The 26819-nt window shown below is 23.3% G+C and overlaps 1 protein-coding gene across 2 annotated transcripts in view; it reads right to left on the bottom strand.

Annotated features, from left to right (window-relative positions):
- The window catches only part of LOC122508550 (myocardin-related transcription factor A), a 191469-nt gene that overhangs the window by 51344 nt on the left and 113306 nt on the right, over positions 1-26819 (bottom strand). Inside the window, exons 1-2 of one of the 2 annotated variants that reach the window (XM_043621975.1) lie at positions 15061-16045; positions 12435-12972 (exon numbers count right to left, since the gene is read on the bottom strand). The exons of the other annotated variant lie outside the window; for it this stretch is intronic. Coding sequence (XP_043477910.1) covers positions 12435-12525 — 91 coding nt within the window. The 5' untranslated portion in view covers positions 12526-12972; positions 15061-16045. Of the gene's footprint in view, positions 1-12434; positions 12973-15060; positions 16046-26819 lie in introns of those variants that run through there. 2 annotated transcript variants of the gene reach the window in all.

The raw sequence follows: 26819 nt of genomic DNA, 5'->3' as shown, positions 1-26819 counted from the left end.
TCGCCTCATACCGGAAAATATTTCCCATTATTTTTTTGTCTTTTCCCACTTTTCAAAAGTTTTCAAGTTTTTACCCTTTTTCTACACTCTAAAAAAAGGAAACTATTTTCCTCTTATACACTAAGAAAAAAATTTAGTTGATTCAAATAACAGATTTCCTGTCTAGTATCAAATAAATATTTACTTTAGTTAAATAATTTTTTTAATAGAATTTGACTGGAATTTGACGATTCAATGAAAAGAAGAAATGATAAGAAGAAAAAAAGAAAAAGGGTAGAAAAAATGAAACCTAAGAAAAAAAAAGTGAAATGTAAGGAGAAAAAGCGCTCTTTCCTGTATTTCACTGAAAGTGTTTATTCCGATAAATTTTTTTTCCCCCTTTTTTTTCCTCGTTTTATTTTGTTTTATTTATTTTGCATTATTATAGAACAACTAATTCGTTTTTCAAGAAAGTCTTATTGCTCTTGCAGCTTGCATTTATATATATACATTCTATATATACTGTTTAATATTGCATCGTGCTAAAGAAGTCTTGTCCAGAAATGGAGTTGGTTTCGCGGGCAGGAGTTACGATCATCATGAGAAAAACGCCATAATTCTTCAGCACGTATATGGTGGCAATGCACAGGTGCATGTCACTGGTGTGTGTCACTCCTTTCCTTCATTTTTCTTCCTCTTTATTCACCCTTTTCACCAACCACTATTACACACCGAGCGAGCCCTTATTTATTTTCTCAAATCTGATTACTCGCTAAGTGTATCCTTGGGATTTGCACATGCACTGAGAATATCAATTGACAACTGTTTCTAAGTCGCGTACAGGCAAAAATTTTATTTTATTTTATTTTTTTTTTATTATAATAACCGACTAGTTGTCTGTTATCAAATCTAATATTTACTTGAATCGAATAATTTTTATTTAAACGAAATAAATTATGTGTTTGAACAAACAATTTCAGTATTTGAGACAAAGACAGTTTAATTGACTTTAATGAAAATTATTTGAAAGGATCAAATATTTCTTTGATACAAATAAATATCTATTTGATACAAATAAATATCTATTTGATACAAATAAATATCTATTTGATGAAAACAAATATTTCTTTGATACAAAAAAGTATCTGTTTGATGAAAACAAATATTTATTTGAAATAAACAAACTTTTCGAGCCAAACTTCTTTAAATTGTAGTCTAGATGGTATTTATTTGTAGCAAAAATAAATTTTCATGTGTAACAGAAAGATATTTATTTGGAGACATATTTATTTCACACTCAATATAATTAATTTTAAGAAAGTATTAAAAAGTAGCTTTAATACTCTCTAAATTTGAATTAGTATAAAAATGTTTACTAATTTGAATTAGTGACTTATTTTTTGCATTTGAATTAGTAAATTTTACTAATTAATAGTAATTTCTACTAATTTAATAGTAAAATTTACTAATTTAAAAGCGAAAAGTCAGTCACTAATTCAAATTAATAAACCTTTTTCACTAATTCGAATTTAGCGAGTACTGAAAAAAGTAGTAAAAAAGTAACTCTTAAAAATTAATTTTAGCGATTAAAAAAAAATTATAAGTCGATACACATAAATTTAATTCAGTATTTCGCTGACTGTTTCCTGATTTCAATGAAAAATATTTATTTTCCTTCTAATCCTATGCTGAGAACTTTAATTCTAAATTTTTGAACAATTTATTTATTTTAACTAAATTTTTATCCTAAAAAATACAATTATTGTATTTAAAAGTAATTTTTAAAAGTAAACAAATAAAAATATTTAACAAAATTTAATTTAAATTGTTCACAGGAATTAAGAAAATAAATTAATAATTTTTCAAAGTAGAAAATTTAAATGTTATTAACTTTTTACACTTTTATAACAATTAAAATTCTCAACCATTTTAATTTATAATAATCTTTTAAAATTTAGTTATTTCTGAAAAAAATCGTACTCTACCGCTTTTAATATTCAAATATTATCTAATATTTCAAAACTGAAATTCGTTTTTAAATCAATTCTGCTTATTAGCAGAATTATTAACTGAAATTCAATTATTTAAATACAAAAATAAATAATATATTGAATAATTCAATGTTTCTCTAAATTTATTTCATATAAAGAATTTATCAATTTTTTAAAAAATTATTGAATTTTTCAGAAGAATTTTATTATTTATAAAAATAATTGAATTTTTGTAAAGTATTTTATTATTTATGAAAATAATTGAATTCTGGGAAGAATTTTTATTTCATTCTTTTAAAATAATTGAATTCTCATGAAAAATTTTATTATTTGGGAAAATAATTGAATAATTGTCATAAATTAAAGAAAGAATTATTGATCAATTTTTAAAAAAATAATTGAATTTCTGAGAAGAATTTCTTTATTTATGAAAATAATTGAATTCTTGCCAAGAATTTTATTTAATTCTTTTTAAAGAATTGAATTGTGGTGAAAAATTTTATTATTTGGGAAAATAATTGAATTCTCATGAAAAATTTTATTTTTTTTGGGAAAATAATTGAATAATTGAACCCCTTGATGCAAGAACCAGACATAGACCATAGAAATTAAATGGGCTACGTCTGGTTCTTGCATCAAGGGGATCAATTGTGAAGAATTAAAGAAAGAATTCAAGAATTTATCAATTTTTAAAAAAATAATCCAATTTCTAAGAAGAATTATTTTATTATTTATGAAAATAATTGAATTCTTGCAAAGAATTTTATTTCATTCTTTTTAAATAATAATTGAATTCTCATGAAAAATTTTATTATTTGGAAAAATAATTGAATAATTGGGAAGAATTGAAGAAATAATTCATGAATTTATCAATTTTTTAAAAAAATAATTGGAAATATTTGAATAATTGTGAAGAATTTTATTAAAATTTTTATAAATGATTGCGAATTTTCGTGAAAAATCTTATTGTTTGATGTTAAAATAATTTAATTCTTGCGGTAGAATTTTAGAAAAAGTTTTATAATTGATTTTTGTCGAAAAATTTTATGAAACATTTAAAAAAAAACATTTTAAAAATAATTGAATTCTTTTGACGAATTTTAAGAAAATTGTTAAAAATAATTTAATTGAATTACAAAATTTTGTTCAAATTATATTAAAAATAATTTAATTCCTCTTCCTGTGAATAATTTTATTGTTTCTATGAAAGTAATTGAAATCTTGCGAAGAATTTTATTGAAATTTTTAAAATAATTGAATTCCTTCGAAAAATGTTATTGTTTATAAAAATAATTGAATTTCTGCAAAAAAAAGTTATTGTTTATAAAAATGATTGAACTTCATCAAGAAACAGTTTTATTGTTTCTATGAAAGTAATTGAAATCTTGCGAAGAATTTTATTGAAATTTTTTTAAGATAATTGAATTCTTTCCAAGTTCTTTGTATTAGAATTTATTTTAAACCATCGTAAAGTTTTTGAGAATGAATCGTTTTAAAAAATTTTTATTACAATTTTTGGAATTTTTTTTCTATTTCAACTATTAGCGAATTTGTAGCAAACAAATATTTATTTGTAGCATTTATTTGTAGCAAAGAAATATTTGTAGCCAAAAAATTATTTGTGTAGGAAAGAAATATTTGTGTAGCAAACAAATATTTATTTGTGGCATAAAGATATTTACCTGTAGCAAAGAAATATTTGTAGCAAAAAGGTATTTATTTGTAACAAACAAATATTTTTGTGTAACAAACAAATATTTGTAGCAAAGAATTATTTTTGTGTAGCAAACAAATATTTATTAATAAGAAACAAATATTTTTGTGCAGCAAACAAATATTTGTAGCAAAGAAATATTTTTGTGCAGCAAACAAATATTTGTAGCAAAGAAATATTTTTTGCAGCAAACAAATATTTGTAGCAAAGAAATATTTCTTTGATAAAAACAAAAGTATTTCTTTGATAAAAACAAATATTTCTTTGATACAAACACAATTTTTTCAAGGATATCAAATTGAGACAAAAAACATATCAAAAATGTTGCTTCGCAACAATTTTTGATACATTTTTCGTCTCAATTTAACATCCTTAGAAAAACTATAAACAAATATTTATTTCACATAAACAAATATTTCTCTAATGCCACAATTTTTCTAAGGATTTTTTAATATCAAGTTAATATAAAAAAAACACGAAGCAATGGCGACTTACATTAAAAAAAAAAAATAATTAGTTTGTCTGTGCGGTGCGTGATGGCAATTCTAGAAATAGACTATATATATACACACTGATCGCATAATCATCGGCGGATTGAAGACAACTTTGGAAACCTGCAACCATCATGGTGGTAATAGTGCGCAACCAGCTAGGTTAAACTGCAGCAACAAGTGCTTCTATCATTTATAGATCCGAGTTTACGAGTGTGATAAAGTATCTCCACTGTCTACTACTATAACGTGTACATAGTCCTTGGATGGTTTGATGAAAACAGACGGCGTTGCGTCAGTTTCATATGTCAATACTGGTTGCGTACATGCGCGCACAATGCAAGGAAAAAAAATTTAATGTTTAATTGATGAATGTCAATATATTTAAGGGTGTTAGGTCGTTTATTATAATGCGCGCGCGCACTCCCAACAAAATAAACATCACAAATGTTTATTTATGAATTCCTATTTTTATATGCGTTCGGGAATTTTTTTTTTTATCTCTTGTATGGAATTTTAATTCTTATAGACACCGAAGAAATTTTTCAGATACTTTCTTTTTTTAGTTATTTTAACAATATTACTCTTTGATTTCGAATTAAAAAATCTTGTATACCATCAAAAAGTATAGTTAGAAGATTTAATAGATTCATTAATTGGATTTTTAGAAGATGATGATGCTGATGATGATTTGATCCACATTTTTGGTATCAATTGGTTACAATTTTAAACTTAAAATATAACAACTTGAAATTAGTGTCTCAATTTTTAACTACGTAAAAAGTAAAGTTAACTTTTAAGTAAAGTTAACAATACAAAAACTATGAAGTTACAGATACAAATACAGATAAACTAATTAGTTCTAATCTAATCAGAGAATCAGAGGCGAATTATTTTCTTCTCTTACTTAATAATTTTCTAAAAGTTTGATGTATTTAAAATAATTGATCTTAACTCTACATTTTTCCACTCGTAAACTGCAAAAGTGACAGGCAAACACAGTTCAACGCTTTAATGAATTACATACTTCAGTTCATGGCAACTTGATGGACGACTTCAACTCCTATATGGCCTTACAGTTCAATTTTATTTCTAGTATGACTCCAGTTCTGTTTTCAGTAAATCGGACTCAAGGTTTAATTGCAGTTCCAAAAATATATCATTAATTTTTAAGATATATTTAATACACACATATTAGCATTCATTTAGTTTTACAAAAATTTATAAACAGAAAGAAAGTAATCATAAAATTTACAAAATTAAGTGGATGCTGATAACAGGCTTATCTACTAAAATCTATTCTTTTTGTTTTCTTTTCTTTTTAGAATTTCCACTACTTTAAATTCGCTAATGCTAGAAATCAAAAAACTATATTCTCAAAAATTATAATCAAATTCTTGAAAATGATTCAATTATTTTCAATATCTAGTATTTTCATAAAATTTCGCAAAAAAATTCAATTATTTAAAAAACAAATTGTTTAAATTCATCCAAAATTCAATTATTCAAACAACAAATTGTTCAAATTCATCCAAAATTCAATTATTTTCATAAATAATAAAATTTCCATAAGGAATTCAATTAATTTAGAATTGCATTTTAAAAATAATTTCGTGAAAATCAATTACTTAACAAAATTTTTATACAATTCTTCATAATAATTCAATCACTTTCACTAATAATAACATTCTTCATGGAAATTCAATTTTTAAAAAAATTTTTTGATAAAATTCTAAGCGAGAATTCAATTATTTTCATAAATAATAAAATTCATCGCAAAATTTCAATTATTTTTAATACTATTTTTAAATTAATTAATCGAAAAATTCAATTATTTCCACAAATAAAGTTTTCCAGAAGTTTTCAATTACTTAAAATAAAACTTTCATAATATTTATTATATTTCGAAACAATAAATTATTTAAAACAATGTTTATAAAATTCTTATGAAGAATTCAATTATTTTCAAAAATAACAAAATTTTTCAGCAGAAATTAAATTTTTTTAAAAACATTTTAATAACATTTTTCGCAATAATTCAATTATTTTCATAATTAATAAAATTCTTCTTAGGGATTCAATTATTTTTGCCAATTTCAATAAAATTCTTAGCAACTATTCAATTATTTTCATAAATAATAAAATTAATTGCAGGATTTCAATGACTTTTAATACAATTTTACAGAAATTGCTCAAAATATATAATTATTATTAAAAATTTAATTTCAATTCCTTGAAAAAATTAATTATTTTAAAAAAATGTTTCTTTTTTAATTCCTTGGAAGAATTCAATTATTTACAAAAATATTAGAATTCTTCAGAGGCATTCAATTATTTCCAAATATTTTAATAAAATTGTTCTAAAGAAATCAATTATTTTAAATACAATTTTAATTCAATTTTTTTGAAATAATTCAATTATTCTTTTAGATTTTAATAAAATTCTTCCAAACAATTCAATTATTTACGTAAATAATTGTTTGAAACAATTCAATTATTAAAGATAAATAACAAAATTATCCCCGAAAACTCAATTATTTTGAGGCACTATTAATAAAATTCTTTGCTAAATTCAATTATTTTCATAAATAACAATATTTATCATAAAAATTCAGTTATTTTTAAAAGTGATACATTTTTTCTTGGAAATTCAATTATTTAAAAAAAATTGTTATAAAATCGTTCTTAATAATTCAATTATTTTCATAAGTAATAAAATTCTTCTCAGGAATTAAATTATTTTTGAAAATTTTAATAAAATCGTTCGCAATAATTCAATTATTTTCATAAATAATAAAATTCATCGCAGGATTTCAATTATTTTTAATAAAATTTTATAGGAATTGCTTAAAAAATTTAATTATTCTTAAAAATTTAATTTCAATTCCTCGAAAAAAACAATTGTTTGAAAAAAATTTTTTTCTTTAATTATTCTTTGGAAGAATTCAATTATTTACAAAAATATTAGAATTCTTTACAGGAATTCAATTATTTTCAATTAATATTTTAATAAAATTGTTCCAGAGAAATCAATTATTTTAAATACAATTTTAATTAAATTTTTTTGAAATAATTCAATTATTCTTTTTGGTTTTAATAAAATTCTTCCGAAGAATTCGATTATTTACATAAATAATTCTTCGAAAGGATTTCAATTTTGTCGATAAATAACAAAATTATTCCCCAAAAATTCAATTATTTTGAGGCATTTTAATAAAATTCTTTTCATAATTCAATTATTTTCATAAATATAACAATATTCATTACAAGAATTCAATTATTTTTAAAAGTAATAAATTTCTTCTTGGAAATTCAATTATTTTTAAAAATTCTAATAAAATCGTTCGTAAAAATTCAAATTATTTTCATAAATAATAAAATGCTTTTTAAGAATTTAATTATTTTTAAAAAAAAATTTAATAAAATACCACACAGACATTCAATTATTGTCAAAAATTTTAATAGAATTCTTTGTAAAATTTAATTATTTTTAAAAACTTTTCGCAATTCAGTGATTTTCAATATTTACTATTTTCATAAAATTCCCAAACAGAATTCAAATTAAAAAATCTTTTTTTTTTAAATCTTCGTAAGAAATCAATTATATAAAATTTTTTATAAAATTCCCAAACAGAATTCAAATATTTAAAAAATCTTTTTTTTTCAAATCTTTGTAAGAAATCAATTATTTAAAAATTTTTATAAAATTCTTCGCAAGAATTAAATTATTTTCATAAATATTTAAATTCTTTCATGAATAATGAAATTCGTTGCAATTTATTATTTATTTAATTCAATTTATTAGCAGGATAAGAAAAAAGTAACACTGTAAAAAGAAAGGTACGAATTTTGTACCAATTTTGGTACTAAATCGTAATTTGTTTTAATTTTAATACCGAAATCAGCTCTAATTTAGAACCTTTTTTTTTTACAGTGAAATATTTTTAATGAAAATTAGGTGAAAGTCAGAAAAATAAAATATAGAATGGAATTTTTTTCAGTTTCGTGAAGTGTCTAAAGGAGTTTTTTTTTTGTCAAGTTTAATTTTTCGATAGCTACTTTTTTTTACTACTTTTTGCTACTTTTTTAAAATTAATTATCGAGTGCGAAGTCTGTGATAATGAGTGCCACTTTCAGCTTCCTATACCACACCGAACACAAAAAAAAAAAAAATAAAATAGAACGAAAAAATTGAAAAGCATCTATAATAGCAATAAATTCGTCTGGGTCACTCGGCTTTTCAAGTCTCATGGCAATAAATGTCACGGATGACTTACAAGATGGTCAGTTAGTGACACAGTGACAGACTCGAATATTATTATTGTTACAAAAGAAAATGCGTTTACTTTTGAAACGACATATCTACAAACATAAAGGTGTCTACATATATATAAAAATATGCACCGATAGTTATAACTAGGCAAGTTGTGCATATGCATGAGTTTATGCGTGCACGTGGACACGGTGAGAGTTGAATTTATGAATGAATGAATGAAGGAACGGGGACCAGGATGAACGGAGAACGCGCGAACGACCCAAGGGCGAGAGTGGGCGATGTGGGCCCACGCTTTTATCATAATCGAAACCAACGAGAGGGACTAGACTTGTTTGTGCCACACTCTATGGATATTACATGGTATATATGTTGACATAAATATTTACAAGCAATCAAATGTTATGTGTGTGTGTGTGTGTGTGAGTATCATTATAGGAAAAACTATACATAAAAGTGCGAGGTTGCGACTCACGATATATTTAAAGAATAATATTGGTATGTCTGCGACCTCTATCGATTACGCGATTGCTGTTTATATACAATGTACAATATGTAGGCGAGATAACTCCTCTAATGTTGAATGAAATAATTGTGATGTGAGCACTACGGAAATTTCGAAATAGCCTTTCATTCATTTCCTTTATTAATATACTATACTATATATTGCGATACTATTAAGGATGATGTATATACTTTTCTCATCAATCATCATCAATATCGCAGCAATGGTTGAATTTTATCGAGAAGTATTAAACAACTTTTTTTTTCACTATATAAAAAATTGATCCAACGATCAATAGATCGTAGAGGAACGGTTATTTCCTGTCGATTAATTTTTATTATCCGCTCGCACACAGCAGGTTTTTGCTTGTTCAAGAAATTAGTTATAACTTTTATTGTTAGGGCGGGGAAATTGATTTTCCTTTCTGCAAACTTTTGTCTTAACACAGTAACACGAGAGGTGTTAGAATAACACCAAATGGATTAAAATAATCTGCAACAGTTTAATCCCTCTAGGATTAAATTAACACTAGAAAGGATTAAAATAATCTATTTTTGTATTATTTTTAACTATGACTGAAATTTTACTTTAAATAAAACACCGTATAGTCAACGATTTGCAAAAATTCAACGAATTGAGCTTCTCCAGGAAGAATAGTAAGTTAGTAAGTTAGTTACTAACTTACTAACTAACTTAGTAACATAGTTACTAAATTCAATTGTGTTTAAAAATTTAATCAAATTCTCGTCAAAATTTCAATTCTCTTCATAAATAATAAAATTCTTCTCTGATATTCAAATATTTTACAAAATTTTAATCAAATTCTTGTCAAAATTTCAATTATTTTCAAAAGTTTTCTAAAATCCAATAATTTTCAATATCTACTGTTTCAATAAATTTTTCCAAAAGAATTCAATTTTAAAAAAAAATTTTAATAAAATTCTACGCAAACATTCAATTATTTTCATAAATAATAAAATTTTTTACAGGAATTCAATTATTTACAAATTTTTTTATAAATTTCTTCGCAATAATTCAATTATTTTCATAAATAATAAAATTTTTGCAGGGATTCAATTATTTTTATAAATAATAAAATTCTTTTAGGAATTCAATTATTGCCATAAATAATAAAACTTATTGCAGAATTTCAATTATTTTTAATGCAATTTTAACCGAATTCCTCGAAAAATGCAATAATTCCTAAAAATTTTATTAAAATTCGTATAAAGAATTTAATAATTAAAAAAATTTGTTGATCACATTTTTTATGAGAATTTAATTTCAAGAAACATGAAATTAATAAATTATTTATTTGCATTTTATTTGTATTTAAATTTTTGAATTCTCGTAGAATTTACTAATAAAAATGGTTTTAAAAATGAATTTCAGTTAAAATTTTACATTATAATTAAATATAAAAAGCATTATAACGTGGATTTTTAGAAATAATAAAATTTTAAAAAAGTTTCAAGTTAAAATCATTGAAATTCCTAATTTTTCATATTTTTGACAAAGAATTCTGTAGAATTAATTCGTTTTAAAAGTTTAATAAGTTTATTATTGAAATTATTTTAAGTTTTTATTTTTCAATATATATTTAATAGCAGAATTTACCAATAATTGAAATTTTCGTAAAATTGAATTGTAAACGAATGAATTTGAAAATTCTCAAAGAACTTTTTTAAAAATTATTAAAAATAATGGATTTATTAAAGAATTTTAGTTAAAAACACTAGAAAAAAATTTAATTTTAGAGAAGTTAGAAATTATTGCAGAAATTCAATTATTTTCAAGAGTAATAAAATTCTTTTTAAGGATTCAATTATTTTTACTAATAATAAAACTCATCGTAGCGTTTCAATTATTTTTCATACAATTATAATTGAATTCCTTTGAAAAAAGTAATTATGTTCATGCAAGTTTTAATAAAATTCGACAAAAGAATTCAATTATTTAAAAATTTGTTAATAAAATTCTTTATGAGAATTGAATTTTTAGAAACATTCAATTATTCCATAAATTATTTACTTTTACATTTAAATATTAAAATTCTTGTAGAATTTTCTAATAAAAATTGATTTTCATTTTATAAAAATGAATTTCAGTTAAAATTTTAGATTATAATTGGATATTAAAAGCAATATAGCGTGAATTTTTAGAAATAATTGAATTTTGAAATTAATTTGTTGAAAAAGTTGAATTGAATTTTTTTATATTATTTGAAGTTTTTATTTTCTAATATGCATTTAAATAAAGAATTTAGGAATAATTCAAATTTCGTGAAATTGAATATTGTAAAGAAATGGATTTGAAAATTACCAAAGATATTTTTCGAAAATTATTACAAATAATTGATATAAAGTAAAATTGTAGGTAAAAATTTTTAAAAATAATTTTGAAGAAGTATAATATTCTTTTATAATATAAAATATTGATTTTATCCTTCGGTCATCTTTATTTCATTTTAAAAAAATGTAATGAACTAAAATTTCATTAATTGTAAAAAATAACACCAAAATAAAATTATTCCGATTTGAATAAAATAAGACAAATTTTTGAACAATTTAAAAATTATTTTCCTATTTTTCCTTAAAAAAATCGTTGTATTTTGATTTTATTTAAATTATTCAAATTCTTTCGAAGCTTTTAATTCTATATTCGAAAAAGTTTCACTTCGTCTTTATTATTATTTTTTACTTATTATTTTTTTTGTATAAAATCATGATTATCACAATCCCTGTCTGACAAAATAGGGACTTTTCTACTTATTTTTTACTTCTTATTATTTACTTATTACTTTTTATTTATAATTGTAATTGTTACATTGTCTGTCTGACAAAGAGGCGACTTTTCTACTTATTTTTTAAATTCTAATTATTTATTTATTACTTTTCATGTATAATTATAATTATCACAGTTCCTGTCTGACAAAATAGGGACTTTTCTACTTATTTTTTAATTATTATTATTATTTATTTACTTCTTTTAATTTTTAATTATTATTATTGCAGTCCCTGTCTGACAAAATAGCGATTTTTCTACTTAATTTTTTCCCGTTTTTATTGTATTCGTATTATTATTGTTTCTATTATTATTTTTATTATTAGTTTAATTATTATTTTTATTATTATTATTTAAACATGAAAATTAATCACTCTCCCTTTAAAATAAAAAGAAAGACGAAAAATTAAAAAATAGAAAAAGAAATTCAACCACATTGTCCTCGCGATGAAAACGAGGATATACCCGCGCGCGACATTTCGTTACCATGCGTTCAAGTCTCTGAACTCCCGCGACGGAAACGAGTGCACTCTCGCGACGAATATTTTAAAGGAGTCATATTTATTCCAAAATATATTCAAAACTTTTAAGTCATAAAAAAATATTCTCTTCTCTCTCCCTTTCCCTCTATTTTTTTTTTTTGGCTTTAACGATTTATTTTCACCGTTCAAAGTTGTAAAATGTAAACGACATTTACCTTTATCTCGCTTGATGCGTCTGCAAATGGCACACATTCGTCGTCCGCAATGTTGCCGTTCAGGCTTTTGTTCAGTATCCAAGGTAACCATGACTGTTATATATGTAATGGCTCCTTCACTTTTTTTTTTCTTTTTTTTTGTTTTTAGTTATAAATTTGTTCTCAACAATTCAGGCACAAATCCATCGTAATGTTACGATGTGAAAATTTCACTTCACAATTGCTCGGCGAGTTTACAATATAAATAAAAAATTAATGCGATTATTTCACTTATTTTTCTTTTAGATTATGTGGAGAGAGAAAAAAAATTACCGCGCTCATTGTTTGTCATGAAAACAGTTAAATCCACAGTTTAGAGGTTGAAGGGGGAAAAATGTGTATCACAGATGAGATTAGTTTTCCTCCATTCTGACTAGACGGCATAAACTTTCGATGTGTGTCGAATTTTTTTTTTAGTTTCTTCTTTTTGTTGATATTTTTCTGTTGATATTTTTTGTTGTTGATATTTTTCTGTCGATATCTTTTTTTTCTATTATTTCTGTAATTTATAAACTGTTAACTATTTTGCATAATGAGAAGATATCATTTAACTGGGATTAATTTTATTCTATTACGTTTCTGAAGTATTCGCTCATAATTAACTGAATTTTAATTTAATGCGTTTGCTACTGCGTAAGCGATTATCAAATTTATGCAAATAAATAAAAAAATAAATAAATTTACAAATATTTATAAATATTCAATAAAAGAAATTAGGAATTCAATGAAAGAATTAAAGGATTCAATAGAATAAATAATTTAATAAAATAACTATAAAGGATTCGATAAAATAAATAATTCAATGAAATAACTATGAAGGATTGAATAAAATGAATAAATATTTAATAAAAATTCAATCGAAATATTTGCATTCATAAAACTAAACTTTTCTTAATTTTTCATTTAAAAACGTAAACAGAACAATTTTTTTTTTAATAATAAACGAAAAAATCTGTATTATTTTTAAAAAATAGAAGAAAATTTTCGATCATTTGAACTTTTGAATTAATATTCGTTTGAAATACTTTCAATGTTTAAGTATTCTCACAGTAAAAAGAATGTTTTTCAAGAAAAGAAATCGTCTTCGTAACGAATTTAGAATTTTCAAAACAATTTTCTAGTGTTTTTTTTTAAGTTTAGAATCGATAAACTAGAACTTTGACTTTTCGTTTCAGTTCTTTTTTTAGACCTTACCTCTAAGGCTAATTTAAGTTTACACGTAACTTAAAATAAAACTTTCTTTTTACTGTGTTTTTATAAAAAAAGAAATAAAATAATTTAAGGAAAAATAAATAAAAAGAAAAAATAAATAAATAACAGAATCTAAATAATCCCAGTATTGATAAACTGCACTGAAAAAAAAATTTCTCTGACTCAAATAACTGATCACATGTCTGTTATCAAATAAGTATTTACTTGAGTCAAATAATTTTTATTTAAATTAAATAAATATTTACTTTAATCATGTAATTTTTATTTAAATTAAATAAATATTTACTTTAATCATGTAATTTTTATTTATATCAAATGAATATTTACTTGAATCAAGTAACTTTTATTCACATCAAATGTTTACTTAAGTCAAATAATTATTTTAATCAAATAGATTGTATTTGGACTAAAATTTCAGTATTTAAATCTTTAGGGTGCATTTAATTGATATAAATAAAAATTATTTTGTATAAAAACAATTATTTGATTCGAATAAAAATTATTTGATACACAAAAGATTCAAATGGAACAATGAAAAGTTTCTCTAGAATAGCGAAAGTCTTAACTAAAGTAACTGAAAATTTCACTAATTCAGTGGAACTTGTGGTTCTTCTTGATGAAACTTTTTTTCCATGTACAGATAAAAACTATTTGATACAAATAAATATGCGTTTGTTACTATAATAAATATTCATTTAATAAAGAATGTGAAATTTTTAATACAAATAAATATTTGTTAGCTACAGATAAATATTTCTTTGCTACAAATATTTGTGTGCTACAAGTATTTGTATGCTACAAATATTTCTTTGCTACACAAAAATATTTGTGTGTTACAAACATTTGTTTGCTACAAATAAATATTTCCTTGTTACAAATAAATGTTTCTTTGCAACAAATATTTGTTTGCTACACAAAAATATTGGTTTGCTTCAAATAAATATTTGTTTGATACACATAAATATTTCTTTGCTACAAATATTTGTTTGCTGTACAAAAAAATTTCTGTGTGCTGCACAAAAACATTGCTTTGCTACAAATATTTGTTTTCTGCACAAAAACATTTCTTTGCTACAAATATTTGTTTGATCCACAAAACATTTCTTTGCTACAAATATTTGTTTGATGCACAAAAACATTTCTTTGCTACAAATATTTGTTTGATGCACAAAAACAAACAGTGTAGCAAAGAAATCTTTGCTACCCACAAATAATTCGTTGCTACGAATATTTGTTTGCCGCAAATAAATATTTCTTTGATAAAAATGAATAATTTCCAAAGCAAACATTACATTTATTCCACAATAGACAACTAACCATTAACTTGAATCAAATAAACCCTTTTTTTCAGCAATAACAACAAGTAAATAAGCACCATTTGTCAAATAAATCCTCAAAAACTTTGGTTCATCACTTCTGGTAAAGTTTTCAACAACAGTAACTGCACCACAACACCCTCAATAAAAGTTGCACTTCATCACTTATCATCATGAGCATCATCACTATTTATCCACACTGGTAACGGCGAAAGGACAAAACGAAAATTAACAGAAAACATGAATAAAAAACGGTTAAATTCATGATTAAAAATGAACCGTTCCCGAGTAGTATTTCGTTACTCTCGAAGACACATGTCTTGTGACGAGAGTGAGACCGGTAGAGTCAGAAAAATCGACTTATCCGTACTTGAGTTGTGTGATCTGTAGCCGGGTCTCTCTACTCGGTTCGTCTTGAACTGAAGTCAGGCCACGTGACGGACCCTGCGGGAGGTAGGATCAGTGCTTCGTGTGTGAGTGTACGAGACACGGTCCTTCTCTCTCTCTCTCTCTTTCTCACTTTTTCCCCCCTTAAAGCTTGCACGTGTACACCACTGATTTACCTCTCTCTTTTTCTGTAAATTTCCCTTCTGGTGTGTGAGTTAGTTAAAGAGGCAATGACAATGACTACAACGTACTGTCAATAGCTCGATTTGATGGAAAATGGCAAACAACAATAACAACAACAACAAGACGACGATGACGGTGAACGCTACCGTTTGAACGAGGATAGGAAACTCTGTTTGCTGATTCGAAGTAATGCCCATTTGGTGGGGGAATTGCGACTCACTGTGACTGGATGAGTCTTTGCGAGACCTGTAGTTCACTTAGCCGAGGCAAATACGAGTGGGACTGTGGGAGGAAATGGGTCCTGTCCTCTCTTCTACTTCTTCTTCTTCTTCTCGTTCGTTCGTTCGTTCCATGTTGCAGATTTCTCTGCTTGTATATAAGCTGTGTACGTTAAGAGATGCATGGAAAGGGGGGAAAAAGGCGAGAATCCTTGGGCGCGTGCCTCCAGTCACCGTCGCGACGATTTATAAAGAGCTATTTTTTAATTGCGCAAAATACTCTCGATTTACGCTCAATTTTATTTTGAGAAAATCCCTCAATTATATTATAGGCATAATTTTTTTCTTTTTATCAATTTAAAGAATATAATAAAACTGTTATGAGAAAATTTTTATCTAAACTAACAGAGTAAATCGTGAGGTATTAAAAAGTGTTGCAGATTAAATTAACACTAAAAAGAGATTAAAAATAATCAATTTTTGTGTTATTTTTTACAATGAATAAAATTTTAGTTCATTGAATTTGTTTACAACTATAAAACATGAAGATATCGATAACTCCCAGTTAGGAGTGATTCGACTCGGAGTGATCGATTTCTTCATATTTTATAATAATTAAAGATGACCAAGTAATAAAATCATTATTTTATATTATAAGAATATTATACTTCTTCAAAATTATTTTTATTATTTCAATTGAATTATAATTTTCAAAAATTTTCAACTACAATTTTACTTTATATCAATTATTTGTAATAATTTTCGAAAAAGTTCTTTGGTAATTTTCAAATCCATTTCTTTACAATATTCAATTTCACAAAATTTAAATTATTCCTAAATTCTTTATTTAAATGCATATTATAGAAAATAAAAACTTTAAAAAATATAAAAGAAAATTCAATTAAACTTTTTGAAAAAAATTAATTTCAAAATTCAATTATTTCTCAAAATTCACGCTATATTGCTTTTTATATTCAATTATAATCTAAAATTTTAACTGAAATTCATTTTTATAAAATGAAAATCAATTTTTATTAGAAAAATCTACAAGAATTTAATTATTTAAATGCAAAAGTAAATAATTTATGAAATAATTGAATGTTTCTCAAAATTAAATTCTCATAAAGAATTTTATTTACAAATTTCTAAATAATTGAATTCTTTTGTCGAATTTTATTAAAACTTGCATGAACATAATTACTTTTTTCAAGGAATTCAATTATAATTGTATGAGAAATAATTGAAACGCTACGATGAGTTCTATTAATTAGTAAAAATAATTGAATCCTTAAGAAGAATTTTATTATTCTTGAAAATAATTGAATTTCTGCAATAATTTCTAACTTCTCTGAAATTAAATTTTTTTCTAGTGCTTTTAACTAAAATTCTTCAATAAATCCGTTATTTTTAATAATTTTTAAAAAAGTTTTTTGAGAATTTTCAAATTCATTCGTTTACAATTCAATTTTACAAAATTTCAATTATTCGGTAATTCTGCAATTAAATATATATTGAAAAATAAAAACTTGAAATAATTTCAGAAAAAAATCCTATTAAACTTTTAAAAAGAATCAAATTCTACACAACTGTTTGTCAAAAATATGAAAAATTAGGAATTTCAATGATTTTAACTTGAAACTTTTTCAAAATTTAATTATTTCTAAAAATCCACGTTATAATGCTTTTTATATTTAATAACAATCTAAAATTTTAACTGAAATTCATTTTTAAAACCATTTTTATTAGTAAATTCTACGAGAATTCAATTATTTAAATACAAATAAAATGCAAATAAATAATTTATTAATTTCATTTTTCTTGAAATTAAATTCCCATAAAAAATGTTATCAACAATTTTTTTAAATCATTAAATTCTTTGGACGAATTTTAATAAAATTTTTAATAATAATTACATTTTTCGATGAATTCGATTAAAATTGCATTAAAATTAATTGAAATTCTGCAATGAGTTTTATTATTTATGAAAATTATTGAATTCCTAAAAGAATTTTATTATTTATAAAAATAATTGAATCCCTGCAAAAATTTTATTATTTATGAAAATAATTGAATTATTGCGAAGAAATTTATAAAAAAATTTGTAAATAATTGAATTTCTTTAAAAATTTTTATTATTTATGAAAATAATTGAATTATTGCGAAGAATATTCAAATTTTTTTTAATAATGGAATTCTTTTGGAAAATTTTATTAAAATAGTAGATATTGAAAATCATTGAATTTTAGAAAACTTTTGAAAATAATTGAAATTTTGACAAGTATTGTAAATTTATTGAATTAGTGAAACAGTTTTATAAATAAACTTTAAATAAAAAAGTGGCTTGATTATGTAATTTAATTTCTACACTGATTTTCATTTTGTCAAATTTTGTATTTTTATTTTCTCTTCTATAAAATTTGTTTTCTTTTTCATTTTAATTATCACTTCGCACTCGACAATTAATTTCAAAAAAAGTAGCAAAAAATAGCGTTCAAACTAAAAAAAAGTAGTAAAAAAGTAGCTATCGAAAAATTAAACTTGACGACCAAAAAAAAGCGTTTTAGACACTTCACAAAATTGACAAAAATTCCATTCCATATTTTATTTTTATTTTTAAATAATTCATTTCTTTCAACTATAATTTTATACAAATTCTTATTTAAATAATTAAATTCCTGAAAAATTTTTATTATTCTGTATTCATGAAAAGAATTGAATTCTTAAGACGATTTTTACAACAAATTTTTTAAATAATTGTGTTCTGTTTGGAAATTTCATAAATACAGTCGGGCCGCAGAACTGTACGGTACCCCAGAAATAACCCCTCCACTTGATTTCAAACTGTACGCTGACGAACTCATCCCCACTATTTAATTTTCAGGACTGTACACTTATATATTTAAGGAGCAAGTTTTCAAAAGTTGATAAATATATTTTTTTTTAAATCGAGATAAACATAAATTTAATAATTTAAATATCTCACAAATCGTCATGTCCCTGCTAAATTTAAAAAAAAAATTATTAACAGCGAATTTTCAATTTAAAAACTTTTTGACATAACCAAATTGACTTTTAATTTTTATGTTTGTTATTAGAACAAATTACCAAAACCTTAAAGTTACTTTATTATGTGAAAGTTTTATTAAAAACAGAACGTATTAAATATAAAAACTTTGTTACAAATATTAAATATTACAAATTTTTTAGTTTGAAATTAACTGAGTGGTTATGTCAGGAAAGTCATTTATTTCGATTTCTCGAAATAATAAGAAAATAGGAATTTATCAAATTTTGAAAATTTGCTCCTCATTTATCGTCTGGGACTATAATATACATAATTTTAGATTTAAAATTAATTGAAATCATAAAAATATATACTATTCTTAAAATTATAAATGTTAGAAAAATTAACAATTTTTAACCAAAACGTATTGCCTCATAAAATTAAAAGAAGTCCACTGATTTATCCAAATTATGAAAAAGAAAATAATTTGATTAAATCAGTAAAATTTTTAATTTTAAGGAAGAATTTGATAAACAATCGGAACAAAAGTTAGTCCAATGTCATAATTTAGTATTTTAAAAAAAAGTCAAATTAAATTTTCAATTCCTTTTGGTAAAAGCGTAAGGAATTTAATTTTCTAAATTTTGAAAATTTTAAATATATATTTAAATAAAAATGATAATTTTGTCGTCAATAATGAATGATTTAAGTAACATAACCTAAAATTTAACAAATGTTTATTCTTATTGACAGAAAATTGTAATTTTTATTCAAATGAAACTTTTAATCGTTTTAAATATTCAAAATTAAATTCTTCGCCTTTCCAACAAGACGAATTCAAAATTTAATTAGTTTTTTTAAATTACGAAATTATGACATTGGAATAACTTTTTATTTGACTGTCCCTCAGATTCTTCCTTAAAAGGCAACATTTTCAAATATACGGCACTGAATTTAGTAGCGCCACCGTACACTGTGGAGCACTTAAAAACTAAAGCCAGCGTACAGTTTGGCGACAGCGTACAGTTTGAAAGCGTTCAGTTCGGAGGCCCGACTGTATAGTAGATATTAAAAATCATTGAATTGCGAAGATTTTTTAAAAATAATTAAATTTTACATAGAATTCTATTAAAATTTTTAAGAATAATAATTGAATGTTTTGGGTGGCATTTTATTAAATTTTTTTGAAAATATTTAAATTCCTAAAAAGCATTTTATTATTTATGAAAATAACTGAATTCTTGCGAACGATTTTATAAGAAATTTTTTAAATAATTGAATTTCCATGAAGAAATTTATTACTTTTAAAAATAATTGAATTCCTGTGATGAATATTGTTATTTATGAAAATAATTGAATTATAACTACTAAGCGAAATAATTTTTTCAAATTAAAAATTTCTATGACGAAGTAATTTAAAAAAAGTAAAAATTAATGATTTCCGTCTAATCTGGTCCATAATCGCGAAAATAAAATATTTATACGTGCGGCAGCTATTTTTCTCGAATAAAAATTCAATTACATTTTTATGGTGATAAATAATTATATATATCTATTTTTCCGTCACCACTGCGCAGTGTGTGCCATTTATAGAAAAAATTCTATTTTTATCCTCGTAACCTCACGGAGAGAAAAATATATAACTTTTACCACATGAAGGTCCTTCATGCACGCCGATTCTTTTTTTTTTCTATTAAGTTTTCCATTTTATTTTTGGAAGTACTTTTAAAAGAATATTTTTAGTTTTATTTTCAACTTTTATTTTTTTCCAAATAAAGTTTGTACAATTAAAAAATAATCAAAAACTAATGATAATAAACTTACAAAAAATGTATAAAAATATTCAAATGTTTGTTTTTTAATTTTTTTTATTGTCTCAAAGATTGTAATTCTTTTTTCTTTTAAATTGTAATTTTTACTTGTAATTTTTAAAAATATTATTTATTACTGTAAAATTTAAAACATCAGTCGATTTTGAACTGTTTTTTGCGTATTTAATTTCCTTTTTTTCTTGTTAATATTAAAATAAATTTTTTAATTAAATGATAATCTACTTTGAATTCATCACTGTTGTTAACAAGTTGTCGAGTGTTGATAAAGAAGCGCAGGTTTATTTAGTGTTTAGTTTCTTAATGTCAAAAATTGAAATGGGGTGACACGATTGGTATTAACGTGGGCGTGTGTGAGTATAAGTGAGATGAACATTTTGACAATTGAGCAGTCTTCAAGTTCTTTGCGTGGGCGTTTCGAAAACAACTGTGTATGTTGGGTTCCGAAATCGTTGTGTCGTTTTTATACGAGGCAAAAGTGCATTATCAAGAAGAAAATATTGCTATCTTTTATTAATTTACGTGTGGTCATTTTGATGGGTAATTTGTTTATCGGAGCTTTTAAAAAAAGAATAATATACTGTTACGAGCATTTTCAAATAAATACTTCTCAACAAAAAAATAACAAATTATCACTTAGCGATGAAATATTAATTTTCATGTATATTTAATAATCATAATAAAAAATTATAATAATAAAAATAATAATGAAAATAGTAAAATAATAATGAAAATAATAATAATACGAATACAATAAAAACGGGAAAAAATTAAGTAGAAAAATCGCTATTTTGTCAGACAGGGACTGCAATAATAATAATTAAAAATTAAAAGAAGTAAATAAATAATAATAATTAAAAAATAAGTAGAAAAGTCCTTATTTTGTCAGACAGGAACTGTGATAATCATAATTATACATGGAAAGTAATAAATAAATAATTATAATTTAAAAAATAAGTAGAAAAGTCGCCTCTTTGTCAGACAGACAATGTAACAATCACAATTATAAATAGAAAGTAATAAATAAATAATAAGAAGTAAAAAATAAGTAGAAAAGTCCCTATTTTGTCAGACAGGGATTGTGATAATCATAATTTTATACATAAAAAATAATAAGTAAAAAATAATAATAAAGACGAAGTGAAAGTAATTTTTGATTTTGAATTTTTCTACATAATTTTAGCGCAACCGAAACATAAGTTTTATACGTTTTATAAAACGTTAATGACTTTTACTAATATTAGTCATTTTTCAGTGAAACTTTAGTAAAAGAATTCGTGACTTTTAAAGAAAATTGTTAAATTCAATATTCAACTAAAAAATTAGTCAAAAATTTTTGCTAATTTGAATTATAGTGGATGACTTTTGACTGTAATTTAGATTTAAGGAGTAAAAAAAATTTTCTTGAAAGTTTTTTGAATGTAGAATTAAAGCTTCGGAAGAATTTGAATAATTTAAATAAAATCATACAACGATTTTTTTAAGAAAAAAAAATTTAAATAAATAATATAATAAATATAATAAATATAATAAATAATAATAATAATAATAATAATAAATAATTTTTAAATTCTTCAAAAATTTGTCCTGTTTTCTTCAAATGTGAAAAATTTGTCTGAATTCAATTTTTTAATTTTTAGTTAACTAATAATTAGTGAAATTCTACTAAACAATTTGGTTAAATTTTAATGATTAGAATTATTTACTAACTTTTTAGGATTACTAACTAATTTTTTAGGACAAAATTAGCAATTTTAAAAATAATAGAATTTAAAAATTTGTAATTCAAATTTTTGTTAAAAACACTAAAAAAAAGTCCAATTTCGGAAAAATTACAAATAATTGCAGAAATTCAATTATTTTCAAGAGTGATAAAATTCTTCGCATAAAATTCAATTATCTTTCAAATTTAAAAAAAAATTCTCGTCAAAATCCCAATTAACTTTATGAAAAACAAAATTCTTCCCCAAAGTTCAATTATTTTCAAATCAATTTCAAATTCCCAAAAATAGGTACGCAAACATTTAATTATTTTCATAAATAATAAAAATTTCCCAGAAATTTAATTATTTACAAATTTCTTTATAAATCCCTTCGCAATAATTCAATTATTTTTATAAATAATAAAATTTCTTCAATTATTTTCATAAAAAATAATTAAAAATTGTAGAAAATAATAATTGATTTGAAATGATGAAAATAATTTTGAAAAAGTTACTGGAATAATATTCAATGATTTTATCACTCGATCATCTTTAATTATTATAAGTTATTGAATTTCAAAAGATTTTAATTTGAATGTTTTGGAAAATTTTAATTCCTACGGAAAAATAATATTTAAATATTTATTTAAAAAAGAGTTATTGATGTTTTCGAATAATTTTACAATTAAAAAAATTCGTAAATAAATGTAAAAGAACATTTTTTTGAGTAAAATTTTTTCCTTCATTTTCTAAAAATTTAAAAAGTTTCAATTTCATTTTCAATTAAAATTTGTAATTGACAAATAGAATAGAATATGTAATGTTTCTTTTCCGCAAAAGAAAAGAATGAATTTCTGAACAATATTTTTATTGAGAAATATAAATTATGCATAAAATATTTCCTATTTATTAATAATAATTTTTTTAACAATTAACAATTTTCTCATATTTTTTGTAAATAAAATGGAGAAAAATCTGCATAATTTAAATTAGTCAAACGAAATTTATTTATTCTATATAAATAAAACTTTTATTTCACTCAAATAAAATTTTGGTGGAAAAGTTAGTAGGTTATAAATATATATTTCTTTAATACAAATAAATATTTGTTTGACACAGATTAATAATTGTTTTCTACAAATAAATATTTATTTACTTCGAATAAATATTTCTTTGCTACAAATATTTTTTTGCAAACAATTAAATTTTTTTTTGTGCTGCAAATATTATTAAATTATTTGGTGAACGACTTGTCATTTCCTCATTAAATTTTTCCTAATTTTGATTTAGAGAACAGTAATTTTTTTACCAATTTCGTTTTATAGAGAACGGATTTCAATTTAAGACGAAGGATTATTTCATCAGTTTAAAATTTCTCAACCGCTGCCCTAACACTATCAAACAAACTCGATCGCAGGGTGAAAAAGCAAAACAACAACATACAGAAAACAATCTTTCTTTGCATAATTCCATAAATCCAGTAAATACTGTCGAATCTTAGGGGTTGTAACAGCGAGTTTTGCGAAAAGAGAAAAGAAAACTAAACAAAAAAAGAGGGAGAAGAAAAGAAAAGGAGAAGAAAGCGAGCGAATCGCAGTTGCAAAGGGAGCACTGCACACCATAGTTCCACTTTGCACACAATTTCCTCGGCGCAGTTTAACTGCAAGGCGGTATCTCGGCAAAGTGTTATGCCGCGCTGCTATCCTGTATGCAAGCTTAATACATAGGACAGACTGTGAGGTGCACAGTAAGCGCGCGCGGCAGTGGTCAAGAAAGCGGTAGTGAAGGCCCTTATTAACATTTCTCCGGGATTCGAGGCGAGATTAAATTGACAGGGAGGATTTGCGAGTCGTTTGTTACATCCTGGCAACCTTGTCGTTGTGCGGAGAGCGCGCGTATTCTAAAAGCCGCGCACAATAATCCTCCGGCACGATCGAACTCACTGCGAGAGAGTATCCTCTCCTCCTACGTTCTACAACAACAACAACAACAACTACTGTTCCCCCTTAATTCAACGCTATACGCAGATTCACTTACAGAAACATCCACTCTATTCTTTGCCATTTAAATCACATGCAAACTTTAATTGTTCACTATATTATCAATTCTCCTTTGTATCTAGGATTCAATTTTTATTTTTATTTTCCACATCTCGTGGTTGTTCTCCTCGTACCCCTCAACATCTCATTGGTGTCCTCTCATCCCCCCCCCCCCATTTGGGGAAAATTTTCCCCAAATTAGAATTAGAGGTCAACAATGAGGATGTGGAAAATAGAAAGAAAACCCCAATAATTTTCCAGGATTACTTCCATAAAAACTGAAATTTTTACGAATTTTTAGGTTTTTATAATTTATTTAAAAAATATTTATTTTATTCAAATAACTTTTAGTTGGATCTAATAAATATTTATTTGCTTTAAAGAACTTGAATTATTTGAATTACATTTATTTAAATCAAGACAAATCTTAATTGGATCAATTAAATAATTTATTGACTCTAATAAATTAATTTATTCAATACAAATAATGAGTTATTTGAAACAATAAATTTATTTATTTCACTCAACTATAATTGGATATTTGATATAAATAAACATTATTTGGCGCAATTAATTAATTATTTGACGCAATTGAAGGGATATTATTCTGAATTAAAAGAATTAATTATGATGAATAATTGAATATTTCATTGAGTCAATTAATTTTTATTTGATTCAATTAAATTTCTTTTTCAGTGTAATGGTAACAATTGTCATAGCAACGGTTGCTATGGTAACCAATACCACGTAATCTAACGGCCCCCAGTTTAACTCAGTTTTTGTATTATAGATTTTCAAACTCAAAAAACTTTACACCAAATTCTGGATGGCATTTACTTCCTAAATTTTTTACAGTGTAAATTGCAATGAGGCATCGTTTATATAATTTTATTTTTACTTTAACTTACACTTTCATTTTGACAGAATTTTCTTTTTACTTTCACTTTGAAATAAAATAAAATGTTTTCAAAGTGAAAGTGTATAATTAAAAAATCCATCAACTCGAAATGAAAAATCTAATAAAATGAAAGTAAAATAGAAAATATAAATTTATTAAAGTGAAAATTGAAAGGAAAATTGAAAAATTTGTCAAAGTGAGAACGAAAATGAAAGTAGAAATAAAAATTTACAAAAGTGATGTCTGAATTTTTGGTTTAAAATTAATAAATTTTATTTTTAATGAAAGGAAAATTAAAAAATTTATCAAAGTGAGAATGAAAATGAAAGTAAAAATAGAAATCTGTCTAAATGAAAGTGAAAATGAAAGTTAATTTAGAAATGAAATTACAAAATAACTTTTTTACTTAATTGAGCAATTTCATTTTTATTTTCACATTAATAGATTTTTTTCACTATTTCTCTAAATCCGAATTATAAAAAAAGTTTACAAATTTGAATTAGTGAATGGATTTATTCTTTTAAATTAATAAACTTTAGTAATATATGTAGTAATTTCTACTAATTTACTAGCAAAATTTACTAATTTAAAAGTAAAAAATCAGTTACTAATTTAAATTTGTAAATATTTTTACTAAAATTCAAATTTAGAGAGTTTATTTTCGCATTGTTAGATCTTTCCTTCCACTTTTATTTTCACTGTCATTTTGATAGTTTTCTATTTCCACTTTCACTTTCACTTTCTCTTTCACTTTTACTTTTACTTTCAGTTTCACTTTGATATATTTTTACTTCCACTTTTATTTTCACTGAAACTTTGATAAATTTTTTTTTACTTCCAATTTATTTTTAACTTTAAGCTTGATCAATTTTTTTCACTTTCACTTTCATAGCAAGTGAAAATAAAAATCTGTCAAAGTGAAAGTGTAATTAGAAATCTATGAAAATAAAAATGAAAGTGAAGATAAAAATTTTAAAATGAAAATGAAAGGGAAACTATAAATTTATCAAAGTAAAAATTGAAGGGAAAAATAAAAATTTATTAAAGTTTTAATTAAAATGAAAGTAAATATCAAATTTTATAGAATTGAAGCAAATTTAATTTAATTGACTTCAATAAAAATTATTTGAGAGAAACAAATATATTTTTGATACAAACAAATATTTTTTTGATACAAACAAATATTTATTTGATAAAAACAAATATTTATTTGATAAAAACAAATATTTATTTGATCAGATAGTAGTAAAAATGGATAATAAAAATTTACAAAAGTGAAAAACATTTTTATTTACAGCAAATAAAAAATTTAGTCGGTTGTGTAATTTCATGTTTACTTTGACTTTAATTTTGACATTCACTTCGATAGATTTCTATTTTCACTTTCATTTTTTACTTTCACTTTAATAGATTTTTTCACCTTTATTTTTGCTGACTTTCAGTTTCACTTTCACTTTGATAGATTTTTATTTTCACTTTCATTTTTTACTTTCACTTTTACTTTTACTTTCACTTTCACTGTAAAAAATTTAGGGAGTAAATACTATCCTGGATTAG

This window comes from Leptopilina heterotoma, unplaced genomic scaffold (assembly GCF_015476425.1).
Source record: "Leptopilina heterotoma isolate Lh14 unplaced genomic scaffold, ASM1547642v1 Lhet_54, whole genome shotgun sequence".
Lineage (NCBI taxonomy): Eukaryota > Metazoa > Arthropoda > Insecta > Hymenoptera > Figitidae > Leptopilina > Leptopilina heterotoma.
The sequence above is the reverse complement of the archived record's forward strand: the minus strand, read 5'-3'. Positions and strand labels throughout refer to the sequence as shown.